This window comes from Plecotus auritus, assembly GCF_963455305.1.
Source record: "Plecotus auritus genome assembly, chromosome: 1".
Lineage (NCBI taxonomy): Eukaryota > Metazoa > Chordata > Mammalia > Chiroptera > Vespertilionidae > Plecotus > Plecotus auritus.
In genome coordinates, this window is record NC_137770.1 from 239,384,280 (window position 1) to 239,407,756 (window position 23,477).

Consider the following 23,477-nt stretch of genomic DNA (forward strand, 5'->3'; position numbering starts at 1 on the left):
TGCCTCGTTTTCCTCATCGGTTCTATGGGGATGATAGTACCTCATCACAAACGGATAAGCTCACCATTGAGTGCCCTAAAGTGATGATTCACATTGAGATAATACCTTTATCACTGTGCCTCAACTTACTTAGTTCACATAACAAAGCCAAAAGAGATGGGTTATGTTATAGTCATCACTGGGTTTATAGTAGTAACAAATAAGGAAATACCAGAGCCATACCAAGGAGCACAAAAAGCTGGATTTATTGTTTCTGACAACTTCACAGTAACTCATGTTCCTGGCATCACAAATCTGAAATACAATTTTGCTCCTCAATTAAAAACATATACTCTGAAAAGTGATTAGGTAGTTTTTTAAAAATTCAATCATCATATATAGGATATCTTAAAAATGTTTTCCAAGCAAGATACTAGCTTTACAATTTTAAATCTCTGCATAAAAATGAGAAAACAAATCAAGGCATACAAATTTCATTTTGTTCTTCATTTTTAAACATCATCTTTTTTTCCTTTAAAAGATTTTCATCCATTGCAGAATATTTTGAAGCTCAATTGCCCATTTAAGATGGAATGAAGGAGTTTTACAGTATCTGAACTAAGCACTGTCTTGACTGAACCGAACCAGGAACTCTATCAGGGTCCTCGTGGGCCTCCCGGTCATGCCTTTCCGCAGATACGAGATCTCATCTTTGTTGGTCATCACACCTGCTATGTCTAAATGTGCCCACTTCGGATGAGTCACAAATTCTTTCAGGAACGCTGCAGCTGTGCATGCTCCTGCGGATCTGAAAAGACAGAAATGGTCGTTACCCCATCTAAATGTGCACAGAACATTTTATTAAGATCCTCCATTCGTGCTAAGTAGAGTCTATGACCAGAGAGCAAAAGTCAAGCTTATGAGACCTATTAAGAAGTTAACCCAGAAATCACTTCCAGGTATTTATCTTCAAACATAACTTTAATTTTTTAAATCCTCATCTAAGGATACGTTTATAAATTTTAGAGAGAGGAAGGGAGAGAGGGAGAGAGCGCAACAGAGAGAGAGAAACATCAAAGTGATAAACACTGACTGGTGGCCTCTCATACGTGCCCCAACCAAAGGCCAAACCTGAAACCTAGGTATGTGCCCTGACCAGGAATCGCACCTGCAACCTTTTGGTGCAAGGATGGCACTCCAACCAACTGAGCCACATCGGCCAGGGTTTTAGACACAGCTTTAAGCAGTAAAGGATAAATTCCAGATTCTCCTTTTCCCAAGGTAATGAATTCCTATATTATCCAACTCTTTCCCTTACCATTTGTCAAAAATGACTTTAGATTTGAAAATATGCAAAATTTTGAGAGCCAATTGGGAAATGCCTTAAAACTAAAGACATTAGAAATTAGTGCTTATGAGCACTACTTCAAAAGAAAATTGGACAGTTAAACCTTTTGTGAACAGAACTAAAATTGAAAATGGTCATTCTGGCAACCAATGCTGGTTGGGAAAATGCACTTTTATAGCTCATTTTACATACCTGTATTTTCCAATGTTATTCACATCAGCAAGCTGGCAGTCTACAACCTGTCTTGTGTAATGTTCATAGAGAGGCATCCTCCAGACACGGTCCCCTGTTTCAACACTGGCCTAAAGAGGGAACAGGCACAAGAGTTGGAAGAATGGATGAAGTAAGGGTTTGGGTAAACATGGCTCTCAATGTGGGATGTTCAAGGCAGGAAGATAAGAGCTGTTCTGACCTATTACTCTAGAACAGTGGTCGGCAAACTCATTAGTCAACAGAGCCAAATATCAACAGCACAATGATTGAAATTTCTTTTGAGAGCCAAATTTTTTAAACTTAAACTATATAGGTAGGTACATTGTTATTAACTTAATTAGGGTACTCCTAAGCTGGCCTTCGCTAAAAACTCAAGGGGCCAAAGAGCCGCATGTGGCTCACGAGCCACAGTTTGCCTACCAGGGCTCTAGAACATCAAGCTACATAGCAGGTTCCAGAATCATTTTATTATTAAATAAAACATTTACTTAAAAATTATAAGAAGAAACAAGTATGTTATAAAACAATCCCACAAATTTGTAGGGCATTTGCTAATATCAAACTAATATTAAGGGTCTCAGTTATTTTAATAATGTTGCACATACCACTTTGATCCTTTTCAAAGCTGCCTACATATTTTTAAAAACCTGACAGTGTCGTGGGTGCTAAGATAGAGACACTGGATGCATGGGAGGCTAGAGGGGAGGCCCATGGCCCAGCCTGGAAGGAGACAACTGAGCTGATATCACGGGGGAGGGGGGTGGGAGGTGAATTCACAAATGGGGAGAAGACAAAGATGAGAAGGAAGCAGTTTAGGGTGAAAAGTTTAGGACCTTAAACCAACATCAAGAATGTAGTCAGGGACATTTGCTCCCTACTGGCAGTTACTTGTTGAAAGAATGAGTGCCACATAGAACTGTCTGGTAGCCAAGTGGATGCAGGGCCTGGAGTTCAGGAGAGAGATGGGACTAATCAGCGAAGGGGCGAGCTGAAGCCACAGAATAGATGAGCTTCCAGTTCAGACCGTGAACAGTAAGAAGGGCAGGTGGCCCGTGACTGAACACCCACCAAAGGGGTAGAGAGGAAAACACTGGCAAAGGAGGCTGAAAAAGAAGCCAGTGAAGAAAGGGCCAGAGATTGTCACAGAAGCCAAGGTGGGTGTCACCAAAAGGTCAGAGTCACATGCGGCCTCTAGACAGTCTAAGCGAGGCTGACAGAGTGGGGCTGGCAGGGGAAAGCTGATGGCAGTGAGTGAAAGCCTGGGGCCAGGACGGGGGTGGTGGTGACAGGAGACAGCTGTTGGAAGAGGCTGGCTGTGCAGGGCACAGAGGAGGCACAGAGCAGCGCAGCCGGAGGCATCCTTATCACCCCTACTCATGGACCAGGCGCGCCCTGTTACATGCTTGCCTACTTTGCTCATGACTCTCATTCATTAAAGGCCACTCCTTCCTTTACAAAGCTGCCCCATTACCTTTTCTACCTCAGAGACTATGGCCATGGTATTTGGGAGTCACTGTCACATCATTGTGAGGCTACTGGAGGAGAGGATGAGGGTGGTATCATACCCATTATTTTGAGACATTTATAGAAAACCCAAAGCACAATGAATCAAACTTTCGATTCAAAGGCAAATCTACAGCATAAAAATCACTGTAACACAGTGGTTGAAGAACTGTATCATTCTAAGGCTAGAGTAACCATCTCCACAATTTAGGTCTCTATGTATTACTCCTACCTCAAATAGTTTGTTCCACAGCCACGATGAATTGGTAAAGACCCCAGTGGCGCCAGAGCCCAAAGCTATGTCCATGGCACCTGCAAGACACACGCTTTGGGTCAGTGTTCCATCTCTTCACACACGATGGGTCTCCCTGCTACTCCCACCAAAACGTTAGCTCTAACCCTATTAAATGTCTCCCTCATTCCCAAAAATAGATAACCTTAGGAAATCCTTACACTATATAGCTTTCCAGTTTCTCGACATAATTCACCTTCAATTATTAGAGAAAAATGCAAAAAAAGAAGTAATATTAAATATCACCAATAACCCCATCTCGGGGATAACCATCACATTTTTTAATATTTCCTTTCAGATTTTTTCTAAACTTAAAGAAAACCATAATTAAGACCACACTGTATATGTCCAAATACATGTTCTTCCTTTTATGCTTTAAACATTCATTCCTCAAAGTATTTTTAATGATTTCAAAAGTCCACTGGGTAGAAATATCAAAATTTACTTATTATTGGATACTTAGGCATCTCTAATTTTTCAATATTTCAAATCACATCTCAGTAAGTATCTGCATTAAAGAGTTTGATGCCTTTGAAAAAAAAAAGTCTGTTATTATTTTGTCATATTCATTTGTTTCATCTTTGTTTTCTTCTCCAACAATGCTGTGTCCCATTGGCTGATTTCAGAAATAAAGTTTTGAACCATCATTTCATTCTGTGAATGTGGTTACTGTCACTGACCACAAAGCACCACAGTGATTAAACCGTCTCCAGGGAAGCGAGCAGTCCTTCAGTGTCAGATACCCCTGTGCCTTCAGGATGTTGGATTGTACATTTGTTCGAAGAAATCACAAGAAAATGACATTACTAATTAGTTCATAGAAGGAATTGCAAACAATTGACAATTTAAAACAAATCACTATTTTGACGTGGTGACCCTACGCAAAAAACTGAGATTCTGCAGGAAACTTGGCAACTTGGGTTTGTTTGGGTCATTTGTTCTTCCGGGTTTGTTACTCTTTACCTCCCAATTCTCTCAAACCTATGTTTACTTCCCTTCACCACGACTGCTACCATCATATACCTCTAGATTATGATAACAGTCTTTTAAAAAAACTTGTAGAAAATTTCAAATATACACAAAGTAAAAAGAATACCATAATGAACACACAGGTACCCATTAGCTAGCATCAACATCATCAACTCATAAGCAGACTTGTTTCATCTACACCCCATACCCAACAGATTTTGAAGCCAATCATAGATACTGTAACATCCTTAACACACACACACATCCACAAAAGTCAACTACACATGGCTCACCAGCCTACTGGCCCTTCTCCAGTCCATTCTTGACACTGCGGGGAGGGTCCCTTTCATGGCACAAACATGACCTTACTGTCTACATGTTTTTTTTTTTTTTTTTTTATATATTTTATTGATATTTCACAGAGAGGAAGGGAGAGGGATAGAGAGTTAGAAACATCGATGAGAGAGAAACATCGATCAGCTGCCTCCTGCACACCTCCCACTGAGGATGTGCCCGCAACCAAGGTACATGCCCTTGACCGGAATCGAACCCGGGACCTTTCAGTCCGCAGGCCGACGCTCTATCCACTGAGCCAAACCGGTTTCGGCTTGTCTACATGTTTAACACTCTTCCGTACTTCCTGCTGCGCTGGCTCAGGACAGAACCCCGCAACATGCCAAGGCCAGCCTGGGTCTGGCACCTACCAACACGTCGTCCTCATGGGTCACCCACTGCACCCCCCCGCCAAAATGTGCTCTTCTCCATCCCATTCACCACTGCTTCCACGTGTGCCCTTAGCTGCTGGGATGCGCTTCCTTCCTCCTTCTTCCACTCGGTGATGCCTCCTCCGTCAGATCCCAGTGCTTCTCAGACAAGGTGCCTGACCTCCCAGCCCTTCAGATCCCAGCTGCACAGGCTCCCACGCTCCTTTTCACTCAGCTGCTTATGCTGCTCACCTGCAACTTCAGCTGTCAGTGAGAGGATCTGCTGACTGCCAAACCCCAGCCGCCTCGCATCTGCTCTGACCCACCTGTAACCGCAGCCACTAGCAGTTACATACGTACCCGCTGTATACCAGCTACTATGACACATGCTGGCTAATCCCTGCCTACGTGACTTGGGCACACACACTCATTAATGCTTTAGTTTTGAAGTCAGTGGTTTTTCCATACTTATACATCTGTCCTCAAAACATTCTTATCCACCCCAAACGTTTTGCATCAGTGTTTAAATGTCTCAGAGAAAGATAAGCACTAACCTCAAACAAGAACATGATATGTTTTCTTAAAGGAATAGGAAATGATAACTTGATATTTAACACTAGAGGCCCGATGCACGGAATTCGTGCAAGGGGCTTGGCCCTCGCAGCCCTGGCTGCCTCAGCTGGCTCTGGCAGCCCCGGCTTCATCCGGAAGGTTGTTCTGCTATTCGGTCTAATTAGCATATTAGCTTTTTAATATATAGGATGATCCAACTGGGACCAGGACTCTAAAGATGATTTTAGATATATTTCAGAAATCCCTCTATGAACAAGGGGCTATTATACCTCTTCTTACAGATGAAGTAACTGTCCAAAGTTGCATGCTATTAAGAAGAGAGCAAGTTTAAAAATCAGATTCTCTCTCTCTAAAGACTATGTACTTCCTTCTGCCATGAACTCAGGGTTGGAAACTGTCTCTCATTCTCCCCTTTGACCCCAGTTCAAACTTACAAGGAGCTCAGTGAGTACTTAGGGCACTGGAGTGAATTATACACAGCCTTCAGCCAAGGCCATGGCCAGGGAGATCTGAGGGCTCACCTATTAGGATGCCCTTAGTTACCTGAAGCCAACTTTCAAACCTTCTCAAACCCTCAGGCTGGAAAAAAACGAGGGCTGTGATTCCTCATTTACAGAAAGATGTATTACCACCCACCTCATCACGGCCCCCCAACACCCACCCCAGCACCTCCATCATTCAGCTTGAAGTGTTGGCTGAACTGAACAGGGAACAAAGACTAGGAAGTTACATAATATAATGCCAGCTTTAACAAGGACTCAGCAGTACATCCGTGCACCACTGCCAGACGCACACAGCTGGTGAAGAGCTCTGCTAAAGTAAAGGCTCACGTGACCAGGGGAGGAATCAGAACAAAGGATGAAAAGTGATCTGAATGTTAATCTTACAAGAGGCACAGATGGAATGAATCCCCAGAAAGAGAACTGTTGGATGAAAGATTATGAACACAGGGTTTCTGCAATAAGGCCAGGCCTGCTGTCAGCCCCTCAGGAATTTACCCACTATGCGGGTGCTATATTAAAGGGGCTTGCCCAAAGCTCCCTCCAGTCTTCACAACTCTGCAAACAGACGGGCCCCCAGGTATTGATCCTTCACAATCCCGCAAACAAATGTGCCCTCAGGTATTGATGCTCAAGGGGTCAAGTAACTTGCCCAAGGCTGATGGCCTAGTAAGGGGCACAGCTGGAGGTCACCCTGGGTTGGCCTTAAAGCCAACCTGCTTCACAACACGCAGCCCTGCCTCCGTTAAATGAGGATCTTGCTACCCGCTCCCCACAATGTCTTTATTTCTGTATAACCTCTAGTACAAAAAGTTCAGAGAGCTCAGTGCCATTAGATACATCATGATTAATTTAAAAAAAACTATTGATTTGGGGATTTATCTTTTCAGGTCTGTATCAAATGGTCATTATAACAAAACGACTCTTAGTATCATTTTTAGATGTCACTCTGGAAGGGCTGATCTGACCCACTTGTTATTTCTTGTTTTAAAGCTACAGTCTGGCATGCTTAAAGCAGTTTACAACTGCCATACAACTGCGCTGGTGAAAGATCTCTGAATGCAAACTTCAGTAAACCCTGCCCTGAGCACAGCGTGCACTCTGCACCAACACAGGAGACTTTCTTCACACAAAGGCAGGGAGAGCAGGCTGTCTGACCTGTTAGGGTGGCGGCATTGATGATTAACTTTGGGTTAAAGGTGTGCGCGTAACAGAGCGCGTCGGCCAGGATGAGTCTCCCCTCAGCATCGGTGTTATCCACCTGCAAAGAGGAAGGTAAAAAAGAGGGTTAGCTAGCACAAGTACGAATATCAAAACTAGACACACATCAAAAAGTGAGAAAGAGCTGGTGCGATGCTTTTCACTGAGCATCAAAAACATGCTTCTACTTCAGTTAGAATAAGGCATATGATTAATCTGAAGAGCAAATATCCTATATAATAAAGAGGTACTATGCAAATTGACCATCACGCCCTCGCACAAGATGGTCACCACATGATGGCTGGCAGGGGAGGGCAGTTGGGGGCAACCGGGCTGGCAGGGGAGCATTTAAGTGTTGATCAGGCTGGCAGAGGAGGGCAGTTGGGGGTGATCGGGCTGGCCGGGGAGCAGGTAGGTGTTGATCAGGCTGGCAGGGGAGTGGTTAGGGGCAATCAGGCAGGCAGGCAGACGAGTAGTTGGGAGCCAGCAGTCCCGGATTGTGAGAGGGTGCAGGCTGGGCTGAGGGACACCCCCCCTACCCTGTACGAATTTCGTGCACCAGGCCTCTAGTAAGTTAATAACCCTGTACCAGAGCTGATGACTTTGGAAGCTGAAATCAATACAAAGTGTCTGGTCCGTTATATCAACAAGTTTCTAACAGAAGGGGTAAAGGTTTCAGGATTTCCGAAAACAAATAAGTTGAAGAGTTTAAAAAAATTACAGCGAGGCGGCAGCCTGAACCTCCAAACCCGAGAAGTCTGCTGCTTCAGCAACTTTACATATACCAGGTCCCCCTCTTTCAAAAAGGCCCGATGGTTATGGGCAGTGTGTGTACACCCATGTGCCCAGGAGTGCAGTGCCTGTGACTCAGGACAGCGTTCCCCCCCCCACCCTCCCCGACACACACACCTACATGGAGAGAGTTGATCATGGCACAGGTGCATTAAAAAAACAGCCACACTTTCACTGCTCTGCTGTGCTCTGCGGGACTCGCTGCAAATTCATGGTAATTTGTGTGTATAGTTGACAGGATGTAGAAGGAATAAGGTAGGAAAACATTCTTAGAATTCCCATAAAGAAATACTTTTCACTTTGCATGAAAAGCCTCTTGAAATGAATACACCTCCCCGCTACATGGAGTCTGCACTCTGCACCCATTCACGGTGTGTTTGTGTGGCTGTTGGGGGTTCCCTTAGGAATGCCAGAATGGGGAGGGCTGTGTCTTCCATTTACAAACCTGAATGGTCTTTCCATTCCTGGCTCTAACGACATCTCCAGGCTTGTTGGCCTTACCACTGGGCATGTTTTCACAAAGAGGGGCCAAACCTATTGGGAAAAAAATAAATGAAGGACCGTGGAATGTGCTGGGTCCAAATATGCCACCCACAGGAGAGATGCCCCTGGTGGGCCATCGGAGGCATGCCATGCCACTCTTAAATTCTGTCATTCATCTACAGCCGTTACTTTGATGTATTTGCAGGTAAATTATATCTTCAGAAAAATCCATGAAAAGGACTCTGATCTACTCTAACTTATAGGCTTCTAAGGAGGTCATATCTCCTTAACCAAGTGATCAAATGTAGCATCAACCATGACCCGAGTGACATACACATCAGCAACAGAAGAACACATCACCTACCCTGACTCTATCATGAAACAACCAAATTAATCCAAATCCTGGAACGTCATGAGACAAACCTGGACCCTTCAAAACCACCAATGTCATGAAAGAGGGAAAAAGGGCAGGTTAGGTTTCTAGATTAAAGAAAACTAAAGAGACATGGCAACCACAGGCAATGTGTGAGCCTTCTCTAGCTCCTAGGTTTCAAAAAAATAAATAGAAATAAATAGGTGTGTGTATATACACACACACAATGAACATTTTTTAGACAACTGGGAAATCTGGATTAGGTTACTGTATCAATCTTTGGAAATAATGATATTGTCATTACATAGAATGTCCTTGTTAAGAGAGACATGCTGAAGTATTCAGGGGTGACAAGTCAGGATGTCTGCTACTTACAGTCTAGCAAAAAAAAAAAGGCGACTATGATATTAAAGGGGGCTGGGGATGTCAGACAGACCTGGATCCCCATTCTAACTTCCGTGCTATGGAGGTGATACACTGGGCAGGTCTCCCGTCCTCCCCCTTCCCTGAAACATGGCAGACTCCCAGGATTGTTTCCAGCATCCTGTATTGCACAAAGAGCTGCATGCACAGAGCCCTTTTTCAGTTTTAAGCATTTTCTGTGTATCATGGCATTTAATCAGCCACAACCCTATGCTATAATCACTAAATGATCCACCCATATCCTTCCACCCTGACGACTGGGCACTTTCTGCTGGAGGAAAGCACAAACTTGACTGGGTGTGCCCCTGACTGCTAACCACTTTTTGCAGAAGTGACACAGATCAATTCTAGTTACAGCCCATGATTGCAAAATACAGTTAACTCAATCAGTTCAGGCAAGACTTACTCCAGCTAAACAGCTTCTGCTTGATACAAAGCTATTTCAAAACTGTTTCTTGATCTGTTCGGCTGAGAGGAAACCATGTGTGTTATGTCAGTTCTACCATCGGACTGCTTTCTAGGACACCGCCCTCCACCCCCTCCACCCTGCCCACTCACCGATGAGGTTAATGGGCAGACTGAGCTTGGCGGCGGACACGATGGCTGAGCAGATGGTGGCAGCTCCTCCCATGTCAGCCCTCATGAGGTCCATATTTGCGGAAGGCTTGATGGAGATGCCACCACTATGGGGGAAAAGGACAACGTGCCACGTTAACACAAAGAGGGCCACTGTCTTAAAAAAGAGCACATACACAGAGAGTTAGCTACCACACAAAAGCACCATCTACCTGGCAGGGAAAATTCAAATTTCTAAATCGAGAATCTGAATTACTTCAATATTTTAAAAGATGATATTGCAGTCTTTATAAAACTACAGACGGGTGTCTTAGCTCATTTTGTTTCTATTTGAATGAAATTTAAGCGGTGCCCCTAAAACACTACTATGTCTTGTAATCAATGCAGCTCAAATTCCACCTCAATATTGGCTCATTAACTCCTGGCCCCACATAGATTTTTCTCTTCAGCAAATTTTATGACTCACTGACCCTGAAAGTCACAAACTATTAAGGAGAGCCGACAAGCTCATAGAAGACTGGGAGGATTTTACCCCACAGAAGGACGGGGAGAACAATTCCCTCTAACACCCCGAGGTGTGCTAGGTCCTGCTGATGGCAAAATACAACTGGAACCAGGCACCAGCACAAGGAACGTGCTGACCCAAAGCCTCGGGGACAGCGCTCACACATGAGAGCTGACAAGGGTTTCAATCAGCAAGAAACCGAAACCACTCCCCAAATAGGCTTCTATAACGAACTTGTGACTTTCTGCTTGGGATGTAAGAACTCAGAAAGCACTTGCTTTGCACACTGGGCAGAGTTGGGGTTTCGACTTCGCGTTCTGGGATCTGCTGCCGACTTGCCCTGGTGACTCGGGACTGTCTACTCCCTGCACGGAGGTCTCTTTCCTAACAAATCAGGTCCTAATTCTCACTCACCGCAGAAACACTCAACCGTTAGATGGCTGTCACTTACACCTAGAATTAATGATTACCCACTGACTCAGAATAAGAAACAGTTCTTGGTCCAAGAAGTCCAGGAATAGCCCCCTGGGGGCAAACGGAGCACGCTGGTTCATCAGGGTGTCCTACCTACTCGCCACTTTTTTCTCAAGGCAACTTCTGGTCTGGGAGTTCCACTCTCTATTTGTAGGACTCTCATTCTAAAGTAACCTGTCAGCCCAGCCAGTGTGGCCCAGTGGTTGAGCATCAACCTATGAACCAGGAGGTCATGGTTCGATTCCCAACCCAGGGCTGCAGGCTCAATCCCCAGTAGGGGACGTGCAAGAGGCAGCCAATCAATGATTTTCTCTCATCACTGATGTTTCTATCTCTCTCCCTCTCCTTTCCTCTCTGAAATTAATAAAAAATATTTTTTAAAAATGAAAAAATAAAGTAACGAGTCAAAGATCAGCAGTTATCTTTGCTCATCTTCTAGATCTCTCTGGAATGCATCCACTTCTTTTCTACTGCATCCATCCTAGTTGAGGCTACCACTGCCTATCATTCAGATGTGTGCTACGGCCCTACATACTCAGGTCTCCTTATATCAGTCTTATCCTCTCATTTCATTACCCATACAACTACCATGTTTTTATAAAATAAAAAAAGTATCTCAATCAAAATCCCAGCAGACGTGCATAAAAAAATGGTAGATTCTAAAACTGATATGCAAATTGCCAAGGACACGGCCAGCGTAATTTTGAAATATTGGAGCAGAGCTGAAGGACTCAATTACTAGACTTCAGGACAGGGCCGCAGTAATCAAGGTACTTGGTCACAAGGTCCTGATGGAAAGACATAGAACAGAGATAGATCAACCATTATATGGTCAACTGATTCACTAATGGTACCAGCAGAGTTCAACGGGGAAAGGACAGTCTTTTCAACAAATGGTGTTGAAACAAATGGATATCCATGTAGAAAGAAAAAGGGAGAAAAGAGCCTCAATGCGTTCACACCATACACAAAAATTCAAAATGGCTCATAGCCTAAAAGCTAAAACCATAAGACTTACAGAAACACACATACAGACTTTGGCACAGGCAATCTTTTCTTAAACGGAAAAAGAAATAGGAACTATAAAACTGAAAATGGATAAATTACACTTCATCAAAATTTAAAACTGCTCTTTGAAAGATGCCACTTAGAAAAACGAAAAGGCACGCCTCAGAATAGGAAAACTGTATTTTTAATATGTATATATCTGAAAAAGAACTTGTATCTAGAATACAATTTTAAAAACTTATTAAAAAACGTTTCTAAGAGCAAAAAATTTGACAGACACTGCACTGAAGACATACCAATGGCCAATAAGCACATTTCTTTTTTTTCTTATTGATTTTTTTACAGAGAGGAAGGGAGAGGGATAGAGAGTTAGAAACATCGATGAGAGAGAAACATCGATCAGCTGCCTCCTGCACACTTCCTAGTGGGGATGTGCCTGCAACCAAGGTACATGCCCTTGACCGTAATCGAACCTGGGACCCTTCAGTCCACAAGCCGATGCTCTATCCACTGAGCCAACCAGTTAGGGCAATAAGCACATTTCTTGCCTGCAGAAGGTTCACAGTGCCTACCTCCTAGGGGTAAGGTCAGGGCTAATATATGCCTCACAGAGTCTCTAATACACAGTAAACATTTTATAAATGGCAGCTTAACACCTTCAAAGTGAACATATATGAAAAAAATAAAAATTAAAAATAAACAAAAAAGAAAGTAAACATATACGAGATGACCAAACACTATGCTTTTGAAGCGAACCATACACCAATAACACAAGTGCATGCAAAGCATTCGCCAAAACACGAAGCACGGATACAGTAAAGACCTACCTATCGAAGGTAATTCCCTTCCCAACAAACACCAGAGGTGCGTCGCTTGCATTGGGGCTGCCTCTGTAGTGGATTTCCAGGAAGACTGGAGGCTCATCGGACCCTTTGGCCACACTTAGGAATGATCCCATTTCCTGTTCCTCAATCCAAGACTTGGGTCTACAGGGCAGAAAGGGAAAAAGGTAAATACACTTTGTTGTCTCTATTTCAAAATAACTCAGAAAAAGCTCATCCATGTTTAACAAAGTCTAAAATATGTTAAAATATGCATACATCAGTGCTTCGATTAACATGTTCCAGTTGCTCTCATTTTTGGGCAAATTACTTGTTTGAGTCTGTTTCCTCATCTATAAAATTAGGTCAATTATACCTCCATCAAAAGATTAGCTACAGAATTACTAAGAGAATTCATCCCTGGTACATAATATAATGTCAGATAATAATGCATAGTCAATAAATAAATAATTACTTGTTTCCCCCCCCAACCTACTCACATATTTTTAAAGTTTTAGTGTAAAGATACAGCTCTGAGACCATAAAGGGTACTTAAAGATTGTTAAGAGGTCCATTGCTTTACTTTTTAGTATTTCTAAAAAAAGACAAAAACAACCAACCAACAGAAAAGCAACAGCAGCAAAGCTCTACTTTACTGTTTCTGTTTATATAAATATATCCTCTTTCTTTGTGTTTTTACAATTGCTGGAATGCAGTCTTTTCCGTGTCGACACACTATTTCTCACGGTTTCAATCCCAGTTCCAGATGTCTGATTGCAGCAGAGAAACTAATTACTTATTACTTCACAAGCACAGGACCAACAGGGTAACAGAATGGGAACAGTCCTGCGTGCCAATCAGACCGCAGAGGCCGCATCGCTATTCTTCTGGGCTGGGGTACAAAAGGGCTCTGTGCTGCCTTCTACCACTGTAACTAGGCCAAGAGAAATCCTACACTCCTTCAGGCCGACCAGCAGCCGCCATATCCAAGGAATGCTCCTCTTGACTGCTTATCTGCTTATTGAAACTAGGACTGCGTTATGGAGAGGTGGCCACTGAATTTCAGAGGGAAAAGAACATAAAAATGGGCCAGCTAGTGTGGCTCCGTGGTTGAGCGTCGACCTATGAACCAGGAGGTCAAGGTTCAATTCCGGGTCAGGGCACACGCTCGGGTTTTGCAGGAGGCAGCCCATCAATGATTCTCTATCATCACTGATATTTCTATCTCTTCTTCTCCCTTCCTTTCTGAAATCAATACCAATATATTAAAGAAGAACATAAAAATGGGAGGTATGGCAATAAAAAAATCACTTCAAAAGAAGCAAGGCTGCATCACCTGGGGATTTTTAATCACAGACTCAGGCCTGGATGTTTTATGGAAGTGCTGCCCTCCTGGAAGCACTGTGTACACGCCTGTATCCGAGTGGGTCTGGCGCAGTGTCTAGTTTAATGGGTCAGACTACACCCACCTGCCCCTGCTGGCTGCCCTTTGCTCTGCCACAAGCCTTGTGGTTTCCCGAGGGGTCTCTGCACCCGTTCCTCCTGGCTGTAGCTTCCCGTGAGTCTGAGACATCATCCTGAATTACCTGACGTGGACTTCTGTCTTACTACTAGCACTTTTGAGATTCTTCTCGATGATTTCAGCAAATCTGGTTGGCGTCATCTCATTGGCAGGAGACTCCATCAACTGGCGTGCCAGGTTCTGCCCAGAAGCAAAGAGGACCCCTTTCTGCCAGGCCTCCAGGTCGCCGCTGGCGGAAGGAAGCACAGGGTCACTGTCAGACAACCTCTGGAGACACTGACATGTTGCAGCTTGTAAAAGCAAGAGGAAGCCTACACAGATGGTGGACCCCGGGGACCGGACTCACTGTCCGGGGTCTGACCCACAGTGGCCGATGGTGTGGTGCAAAGAGCTAGAAAACACGGCCTCCACTGTGCGAGCTGGGAGATCCGGGCGAGCATGTCACCCCAGAATCCTCAACATAAAAAAGGGGTTGGACTAATGGGTCTGGAGGCCCTGATCCACCACACAAGTTGATGACAGAGGTTTCCACAGCGAAGCCATTCTGTCCCCCTCGTCTGCATCAGGAGTGACGCCGCTCCGAGTGCTAACTGTAGAGGGCATACCGCTCAGTGCTGATGGGGAACTGAAGGCCTATCTGTCTAATTTTTGCCTGGGAAGGGCTCTGAACGCCAGCCCACCAGAGGGCAAGCATCAGCTGTTACAGAGAAAAGACGTGGCCATGTTTCGACCCCAGCTCTTCCTGTGCACGGCAGGAATTCATGTGAGCAGCATGGCTAGAACAAGAGCTCATCGTTTGGGTTTACCTGCCAGCTGTGCCTTTTGATCGTCATGAGCCCTATGAAATCGGAATTACGATGCCACTAAGCCAGGGGTGGGCAAACTTTTTGACTTGAGGGCCACAATGGGTTCTTAAACTGGACCGGAGGGCCGGAACAAAAGCATGGATGGAGTGTTTGTGTGAACTAATATAAATTCAAAGTAAAGGAGCGGAGGGGAGAGCAAGAGAACCCTCCGCTCTTTCGGCTCCGCGGGCCGGATAGAACAGCCGAACGGGCCGGATCCGGCCCGCGGGCCGTAGTTTGCCTACAGCTGCACTAAGCAAATGAACACGGAGCACAGAGAGACTTCGGGCACTTAACTGAGGTGCCAGCCAGTAAGTGGGGGAGCCAGGCTTATGGGTCGCAGAACCCTCACTCTTAACCGCGGCAGCATAGCTGCCAACCACCAGGCTGTGCCAAGATCCCACACTCCACAGCACCATCTCCTGAAGGGCTCACACGTCTGTTCCTGACAGCAGGGACCTTGTTCCCCAAAACCCAGAACAGAGCTGGAAGGTGGTAGGTTCTCAATAAATCTGCTGAAAGGCGAGTTTTTCCAGGAGACCACGAGGGCCAGGACTGCATCCCTTCATGTGTGTGGCTCTGGTGTTTAGCAGTGCCAGCAGGTGCTGGTGAAATGGGAACCCGCTGGGACCCGGCCTCTTGTTCCCTCCCTCTTTGGGGAGCCAACCTGGTGTGGTTCCCTAGTAACCAGCAAGGATGGAGGAGCCCATGGAGTCATGGGGGACACGCATATGACGAAAGCCAGGAGCAAAACGTGGGGATGGGCACCATACTCTTAAAATGGCCACGGTGACGGTGGAGATTGCAGACAGGCCACGCAGCAGTGCCTGATACTGAAAGGCAGGCAGCTCATATCCAAGAGGCCCCGCTGTCAGAACACCGGGAATGCAACCCCGATCTTGGTTGGTTCCCTCACCTTCCATGCAGCTTCACCGATACGACCACCTTCTTCTTCTGCTTCAGGTCATCATACTCGTAGAGACCGAGCACTGCCCCTTCCGCAGCCGCCTGGGCATCGCCACAGGGATCCACCTCCACGGAAGAGATCTCCAAGTCTTGAAACTGCCTGCACCCCGCTTCATAAGGACAGAGGAACCAGAAAATCGGAGTCAGTCAGAGACAACTTGAATAGCAGAGGCACGGTGCGGTGTGCCGAGAAAACAGCAGGACTGGGCTTCGAATCCCAGCTCTGACACTTGACCTTTGTGAGCCTCCATGGCCTCTGAGATAAAATGAGGGTGTGCACACACCTTAGAGATCAGGGAGGACAGGCTGACGGATAAAATGACTGGTCTGGCTCCTCACAGAGCTACTCTGATTACTAACCAGTATTACTTCTGAAACACCAGGATTTCCTGATGAAGCGAAGTGTCCTAATCACCAGGAACTTGCCAGATTAAAAAATGACGAAGTGATGAGATGGAAATTATATCCAAGGGACTGGGCAAAGTCTATTATTAACACAGCACTTTATTAAGATCAGGTCAGCAAAAACTCCCAAATCAAAGGTATGACATCATCAGTCACCATGAACTTTGAAAGTAAATTGAACAAGCATATATGATACACAGGGGGCCAAAGACCGATGGAGCTAATTCTCCCCGCCCCAGTAATGCTGCTCACAGCATCTTAACCAGTGTCTGCGGTGGGGGCCTCGTCCTGACGCTCAGCTCTGCATGGACGCAATGGCACCTTCCTCAACGGTAAACCAGCCACACGAGGAGCTGGGGCCTTTGTCAACTAGCGATAAACAAGCACCCCACACTTTGTGTCCATTTTCTCTGATTTGTAAATATGATGACTCTGTGTGGCTTAAAGTTGGGCAACACCAGAGTTGCATTAGAAAAGGGGAAAAAAAAAAATGCCAAAACCGGTTTGGCTCAGTGGATAGAGCGTCAGCCTGCGGACTGAAGGGTCCCAGGTTCGATTCCGGTCAAGGGCACGTACCTTGGTTGCAGGCATATCCCCAGTGGGAGGTGTGCAGGAGGCAGCTGATCGATGTTTCTCTCTCATCGATGTTTCTAACTCTCTATCTCTCTCCCTTCCTCTCTGTAAAATATCAATAAAATATATTTAAAAAAAAAAATAAAGAAAAGGGGAAAAAATCCATACACCAGAGCTTCCTAGTAAAATAGAACCTCAGGTCAATACTGTGGGAGCAAACAAATAGCCGTGAAACCTCCAAACACAAGCTAAAGAAATAGAAAAATAAAATTCCATAAGCTAACTATTTGTATCTAATATAAGGCAATATAAGGCCGAGCATGCTGGGTAAGGGAAACTGCGTATGCAGGTGAGTTATTTCTCTGTGAACGTGGTAGGGGTGGTGATGGTCAGGGGACCAAAAGAGGGGAGACAGAGTAATCTTCAAGAGTAGGTCCTTAGAAATCTCCACCAATGTTAAACCTCAAAAGGAAAATAACCTGCAATTGCCGCTCTGATGTTTTCTTTGCCTTCATTCCAGTTTTCCTGGTCATCCACGCCGACCCCCTTTTTGCCGAGGCCAACCACCACCACACTGGAGAAGTCCTGTTCCGGAAACACACAAAATCAGCACTTTATATCTTTTTTTTTAAAAAAAATATATTTCTTTATTGATTTCAGAGAGGAAGGGAGAGGGATAGAGAGATAGAAACATCAATGATGAGAGAGAATCATTGATCGGCTGCCTCCTGCACGCCCCCTATTGGGGATCGAGCCCACAACCCGGGTATGTGCCCTTGGCCGGAATCAAACCTGGGACCCTTCAGTCCGCAGGCCGACGCTCTATCCACTGAGCCAAACCGGCTAGGGCAGCACTTTATATCTTTAAAGCATTCATTACCACAGGGAATGGTCTCTGAGGTCAACTACCATAACCTTAAGCACATGGCAAAATCAGCGTCAAATTTGGTTGCTGGGTTTTTTGAATCCTGTACTTTGTTTAAATTTCACAACGTGTGTGTTTGAAAAGTAGAGGGTAAGGATAATCCTGCAAATAATTCTATGTAAGAGTGCCCCAACTCCCACAACCAAACCAAAAAACCCTACAGATTAAGCGATACAAGAGAGGCGATACTTTCTGACAGCAAGTCACCTCTATACAATCTTAAACAATACTTAAGGCTTAATACTAGGACAGAACACTGCACACAATCTGATTCATTTTCTGCCTGGCCATGCAGTCACAGTCCTTGGCATATAGTAGGTGCTCACTAAGGGTTTGCCAAACCTATCTTCATCTCATACCTCATGCAGACCATAAAAGGTTCGGGTTTTGCCTGCTTTCAGCGGAGGTCCAGATCTGAAACAAGAAATAGTTGTTTAAAATATTAGTTTGCTCTGTTCCTTTGAGAAGTGATATATACAGTGCCCAGCATGCTTCCGAAAATTTTCATCTGCATACATTTAGCATTATTAAAATACTCTGCTGCCAAAAATAAAAAAATTTAAATAAAAAATACTCTGCTGCTTCTGTGAATTTGCTGCACTTACGTTTTTATCAAAATGCAGAATTTTCTCAGGCCAGATTTCTCAGATGCAGCGCTTCTAATTCTAGCTCAAAAACTACTTAGCATACAGATTAGACTGAATACAAACTTACCTGAAAACAAATACAGAAAGCAATGCCATGGATGGACAATGCGTGGCTGCAGAGGAGAGCGGAGCACTGGAGCGGAATCCTAATTCTTTTTAATAAAGACATCAACCTCAGGGGCTGGGCTGACTGCAGCGTGTTTGGTGGGAGGTCATTTAAGGGGGCTAATCTGCAAATGGGATGCCAGGCAATTTCCAAACCAACCAGGTGGCAATGCTGAGAGTTATCGGTCAGGAAGGCCTGGCTGTTGTGCACTCTAACAGGTCAGCTTTGGGGTTAATGAATCAATCCTTGAACTTAAGCGGAGGTGCGAATTCTGTTATCCAATGATCAATTTCTATCATTATTAAGACTACATGTATTAGATCCAAGAAATTATCTATGATCTGAACAAGATGTAGTTGCAGAGACTTACGCTGACACTTCTATTCCTGCAGCTCAGGACTAGGAAACCCCAGTGTTTCCCCACCTTCTCTAGACGCTGGCTAATCCACGGGAGGCCAAAATCTCAGGACCACCCGATTTACTGAATGAGAACCTGCATTCTTGCCACACCCTCAGGTGACCTGCATGTACTGTAACATTTGAGAAGCCCTAGAACTCCAGGTAAGCAATGCAGGGTGCAGCCCCCTTACGCTGCTCTGAACTAGTCCAGCAACCCAGGTCTCTCATAAGCAAAGGGGCATTAAAGGAAGAAAGAGAGGCTGTGGGAAGGTGAGCTGGTGGGTAGGATGAGGGTGAGAGGAAATGAATCTGAGACTGGAGGGTGGACTGAGGAAATCTGGTACTTTCCAAACCCTTCTGGGTCAGTCTGTCACAATAACTCTGTGATGTGGCTGAAGTGGCCTGACTTCCCAGAACTGGAGGGAGACCCACCCATACTGAGGCAGGCTTTCACTTTCACTGAGCAGACCGTGCCCAACACGCTTCCAAGAATTTTCATCTGCTAACAATAGAGCACGGAAGAAATATTCTATTTTATCTCCAGGCGTTTTAAAACCTGGAACCCGTAGGCAAATACTTACATGTTCAGAATTTCTCTCAGCTTCCCAGACACCAGTTTATCAAAATTCTCTCCTGCACTTGTAAACTGTGGCACATCATTTTCTTTTTCTCTGCTGTAGATTCCTAAAACAAGTCCCTGAGAATAAGCAGGGGGGAAAAAAAGAATATAATCTGAGTCCCCAAATTCCGGAAGGAGCAAATAATTCCACACAAACGGTGTCCCCATCAGAGAGAACAAAGCCAAAAAAGCAGGTGCTGGAAGTCCGCTACACTCACATCCTGCCTACATGTTTCCAATTCCTGCCTAAGCAAGACGGGAATTACTACGTATCCTGGGGCTTCGTGGTCCTTTCCCAAGGGTTCTCACAACATAAGGGCCTTCCTTCATGTTCAAGTAAGAGCAGAAAGGTGTTTTGTTTAAAAAACCAATTTCATCTGCAACCAGGTCAGAGGGGTTCAGGACACGCCGCTCGCTCCACAATATGCCAAACTTTGAGCTGCAGGTACTCGCAAGACATAGGAAGGGCTCTCTGACCTCCCCCTTTCTACCCAAAAGCAGGTCATGAAATTTCCCAGGAGAAAGGTGCTCTCCCTTTACTAGCAAGAGGACATTGTTATCACCAAGAGACTGGGAGTCGACAGCAAAATGGACCTGTATAAACTAACCTACTAAAATTACCCTTCTCTTCCGATGGTTTCCTCCCACATAGTTCCTAGTCACGGTGTCACAATTTAATGCCCTAGCCAGGCGTCCTCAAACTACGGCCCGCGGGCCACATGCGGCCCGCCGGGTGCCGCTGCCTGTCCTGCTTAGCAGCCAACTCATCCCGGCCCGCAGTGCGCATAGGAATTTGTTCATAGTTTTTTTTTTAAACTATAGTCCGGCCCTCCAACAGTCTGAGGAACAGTGAACTGGCCCCGTTTAAAAAGTTTGAGGACCCCTGCCTAGCCCAGTGGTCAGCAAACTGCAGCTCGCGAGCCACATGCGGCTCTTTGGTCCCTTGAGTTTTTAGCAAAGGCCAGCTTAGGAGTACCCTAATTAAGTTAATAACAATGTTACCTACCTATACAGTTTAAGTTAAAAAAATTTGGCTCTCAAAAGAAATTTCAATCGTTGTACTGTTGATATTTGGCTCTGTTGACTAATGAGTTTGCTAGCCCAAGCCCCTTTGTCTTTCACTGCCCCACAATTTTTCATTCTCTGTTTAAAACGGTATACCCATATGGGGGCCTAAAGGCTTTGGAGTCTTTATTTTCCTTTTGAAGACTCCCATATCCACTAAAATACCAAACAGAATTTGTATGTTTTTCTCCTGTTCATCTTATGTCTGTTTAATTCTTCGGTCCAGCCACAGGATCCAGGAGAGCAAAAGGAAGTTTTTCCTCCCCACAACCTTCAAAGGCAAATCTCAGATATGCTGGGGGTGCTGTCCCAGGAAAGCCAATGGCTGCACCTGCCAATACGAATAAGAACTCTGGCCCAGCTCATAGACTGGAAAAGAGAAAAGGGATGCAACTTCTCAAAGAGGGGCAGGAGCAGAGCATCCTGGCCAACACTGAGCGACTGGCCCCCTCGGGCCTCAGGTAAGTGACATAAGGACGTAAACACAGAAATCACTATCCGCCTTTGCCCGGCAAGTTATGACTTTACACATGTTTTCTGCCTGAAGGCAACTCTGAGAGATGGAAAGAATGTGCAGTCTTCTCACCTGACCGATGAGGAAACCAAAAACTTGGTCTGACATTCTAGCCTGGGTGCCACTGAGCTCTATGAGAATCCTGACACCTTCCGCTCAGCCCTCGCTCCTCTCTACGAAATCACACCGGCACTGAGACCAAACCGTGTCCTTTCCACCAAAGAAAATGGGCTACCTTGGTGTTGGTCACCTTTCCAGGTTCTAGCTCTCCTAAGACGGCTGTTCCTGGGATTCCATCGGACCAAGTTGGGAACTGCAGACGGGACGGGGGTGTTACCTGAGGGGGACGTCGCCGGGTACTGGAAAGAGCATGGACAGGCGTCTGGTCCCCCTGCCATCTGACACAACCTGAGCTCTGAGCAGGAGCTCTTTCTAGAACAGTCCTCGCCAGGGACAGTCGCTTATTTCTGGTTCTCAAGCATGACTCCCAATCTTGTGCACCTTCCACCCATCCATTCCCCTTCCCGGGTCCTCCACAGCCCAACAGTGATCTTCATAATTTTTTTGAGTTCAATTAGGTGAAGAAGGCTTTTCTTCCCGGGAAACACTCTCCTTTTAATCTCACGCAGAGATGGGTCTCTCTGCAAAGCCCTTTTCCCTGGCATTGTGTTCCCATAGAAAACCCCTCAGGCGGTTTACCCAGGTTTTCCGGACCAAATTCAGCAGAGGAGGACCGGGTGCGGTGGAGTGGGGGTGGGGAGCCCTGCTGACCAACTCTGGGACCTTAGATGACCTTTCACCTCAGCAAACTTGGGTTCCCTCCTAGGTAAGGGGGGAACAACACCGGCACCGTGCTTTCCGGGGTTACTGCGAGGACTACACCAAATAATGAAGTCAGGGCAAGACACAGTGGGAGCCCAGGAAATGGCAGCTGTGGCCATTCTCGCCCTCCCGGAGTTCGGACCCTAGCACTCTTCCATGCCAGGCTGCAGATACGCGGGGTGCTCGGCAGCCCCCACCCCCGGCCGTTCCCAGACTGAGCTCTGCAAAGGGAGGGACCTCTTCTTTTGTGCCCATTTTGGCAACTTGGTGCAGAAACCGGGGTCACCGCGACCTCGACCCACCCCGCAGCCCCCGTCGCTCGCGGGCAGGGCTCCCGGGGCGTCCCCGGACTCCGCCGCCGCCTCTCACCTTCGTCATGTCTGCGGTGCCGAAATCTCGGCTCCAGAAACGCTTCACACCCAAACGTCGGATGGCGACTCGCCCCACGGCCGGAAGAGGCAGCAAGAACATCTTCTCGGCTCGGCCCCCAGCACCGCCCTTCAGCGAGCACGTGGCGAATGGAGGGCGGGCGCGCGGCTGGGGGCGGGGCTTTCGGGGCGGCGAGCGCGCGCTCAGGAGGCGGGGTAGGTACCAAGGAGGGGGCGGGGCGGGCGCCAGGGGCGGGGCAGGAGAGCGGTGAGGGGCGGGGCTTTCGGGGCGCCGGGCGCGCGCTCAGGGATCGGGGCAGGTACCAAAGAGTGGGCGGGGCAGGAGGGCGTTTGGGGGCGGGGCTTTCAAATGCGGGCCGGGGAGGGCGCGCCTTAGGGGCGGGGCGGGTACATAGGGGCGGGGCTAGCATTTCTGCCCCGAAAGCCTGGTGGTCCGGGGCGGGGGGATGGACGCGAGGCTGTGGCTGGGACTCAGGTTGCCATGGTGCGCGTGCACGTGCCGTGGGGATCGGAAAGGCGGGGCTCTGCTCCAAGCTCCCTAGTGAGGGCGGGGTCTCGGCTACACGTAACGAGGCGCGGGCATGGAGGCGGGGCTCTGGGGAACACCGGGAAATAGGAAATGCTCGTGGCTCTACAGTAGAGGTCTTATTGTAGGAGTGAGGCCCCCACACAGTTTTGTTTTGTTTTTTGTGTTTTTTTTTAGTTCCTGCCCTTTTATTTGTTTTCTTCAGTTTTTTGGAACTTACATCTGGTCCAAAGGTGTAACTTTGCAGGGCGGTTAACCCAAATATTGTTTTCAAGATAGGAGCTTGGTGAATAGTGCTCAATGTTTTAATACATTTTATTTTTTTAAAAGCTGTTTAAAATATTGTGTGGTAATAAAGTACACGGTTGAAGGCAATTCAGAGAACATGGGAAGCTCAAGGAGGCATATGAAAGCCGTC

The 23,477-nt window shown here is 46.2% G+C and overlaps 1 protein-coding gene across 1 annotated transcript; it reads right to left on the reverse strand.

The window, feature by feature from the left end:
* Positions 1-221: 221 nt before the first annotated feature.
* LAP3 (leucine aminopeptidase 3) lies at positions 222-22,640 on the reverse strand. Its single transcript, XM_080669785.1, has 13 exons — positions 22,514-22,640; positions 19,706-19,821; positions 18,332-18,386; positions 17,527-17,632; positions 16,020-16,179; positions 14,323-14,487; positions 12,743-12,901; positions 9,911-10,035; positions 8,519-8,607; positions 7,240-7,342; positions 3,276-3,355; positions 1,520-1,629; positions 222-787 (listed from the first exon to the last, which is right to left on the reverse strand). Exons 1-13 carry the CDS (start codon positions 22,613-22,615, stop codon positions 598-600), a joined length of 1,560 nt encoding a protein of 519 aa, XP_080525911.1. The 5' UTR covers positions 22,616-22,640; the 3' UTR covers positions 222-597.
* Between the last annotated feature and the right edge of the window lie 837 nt (positions 22,641-23,477).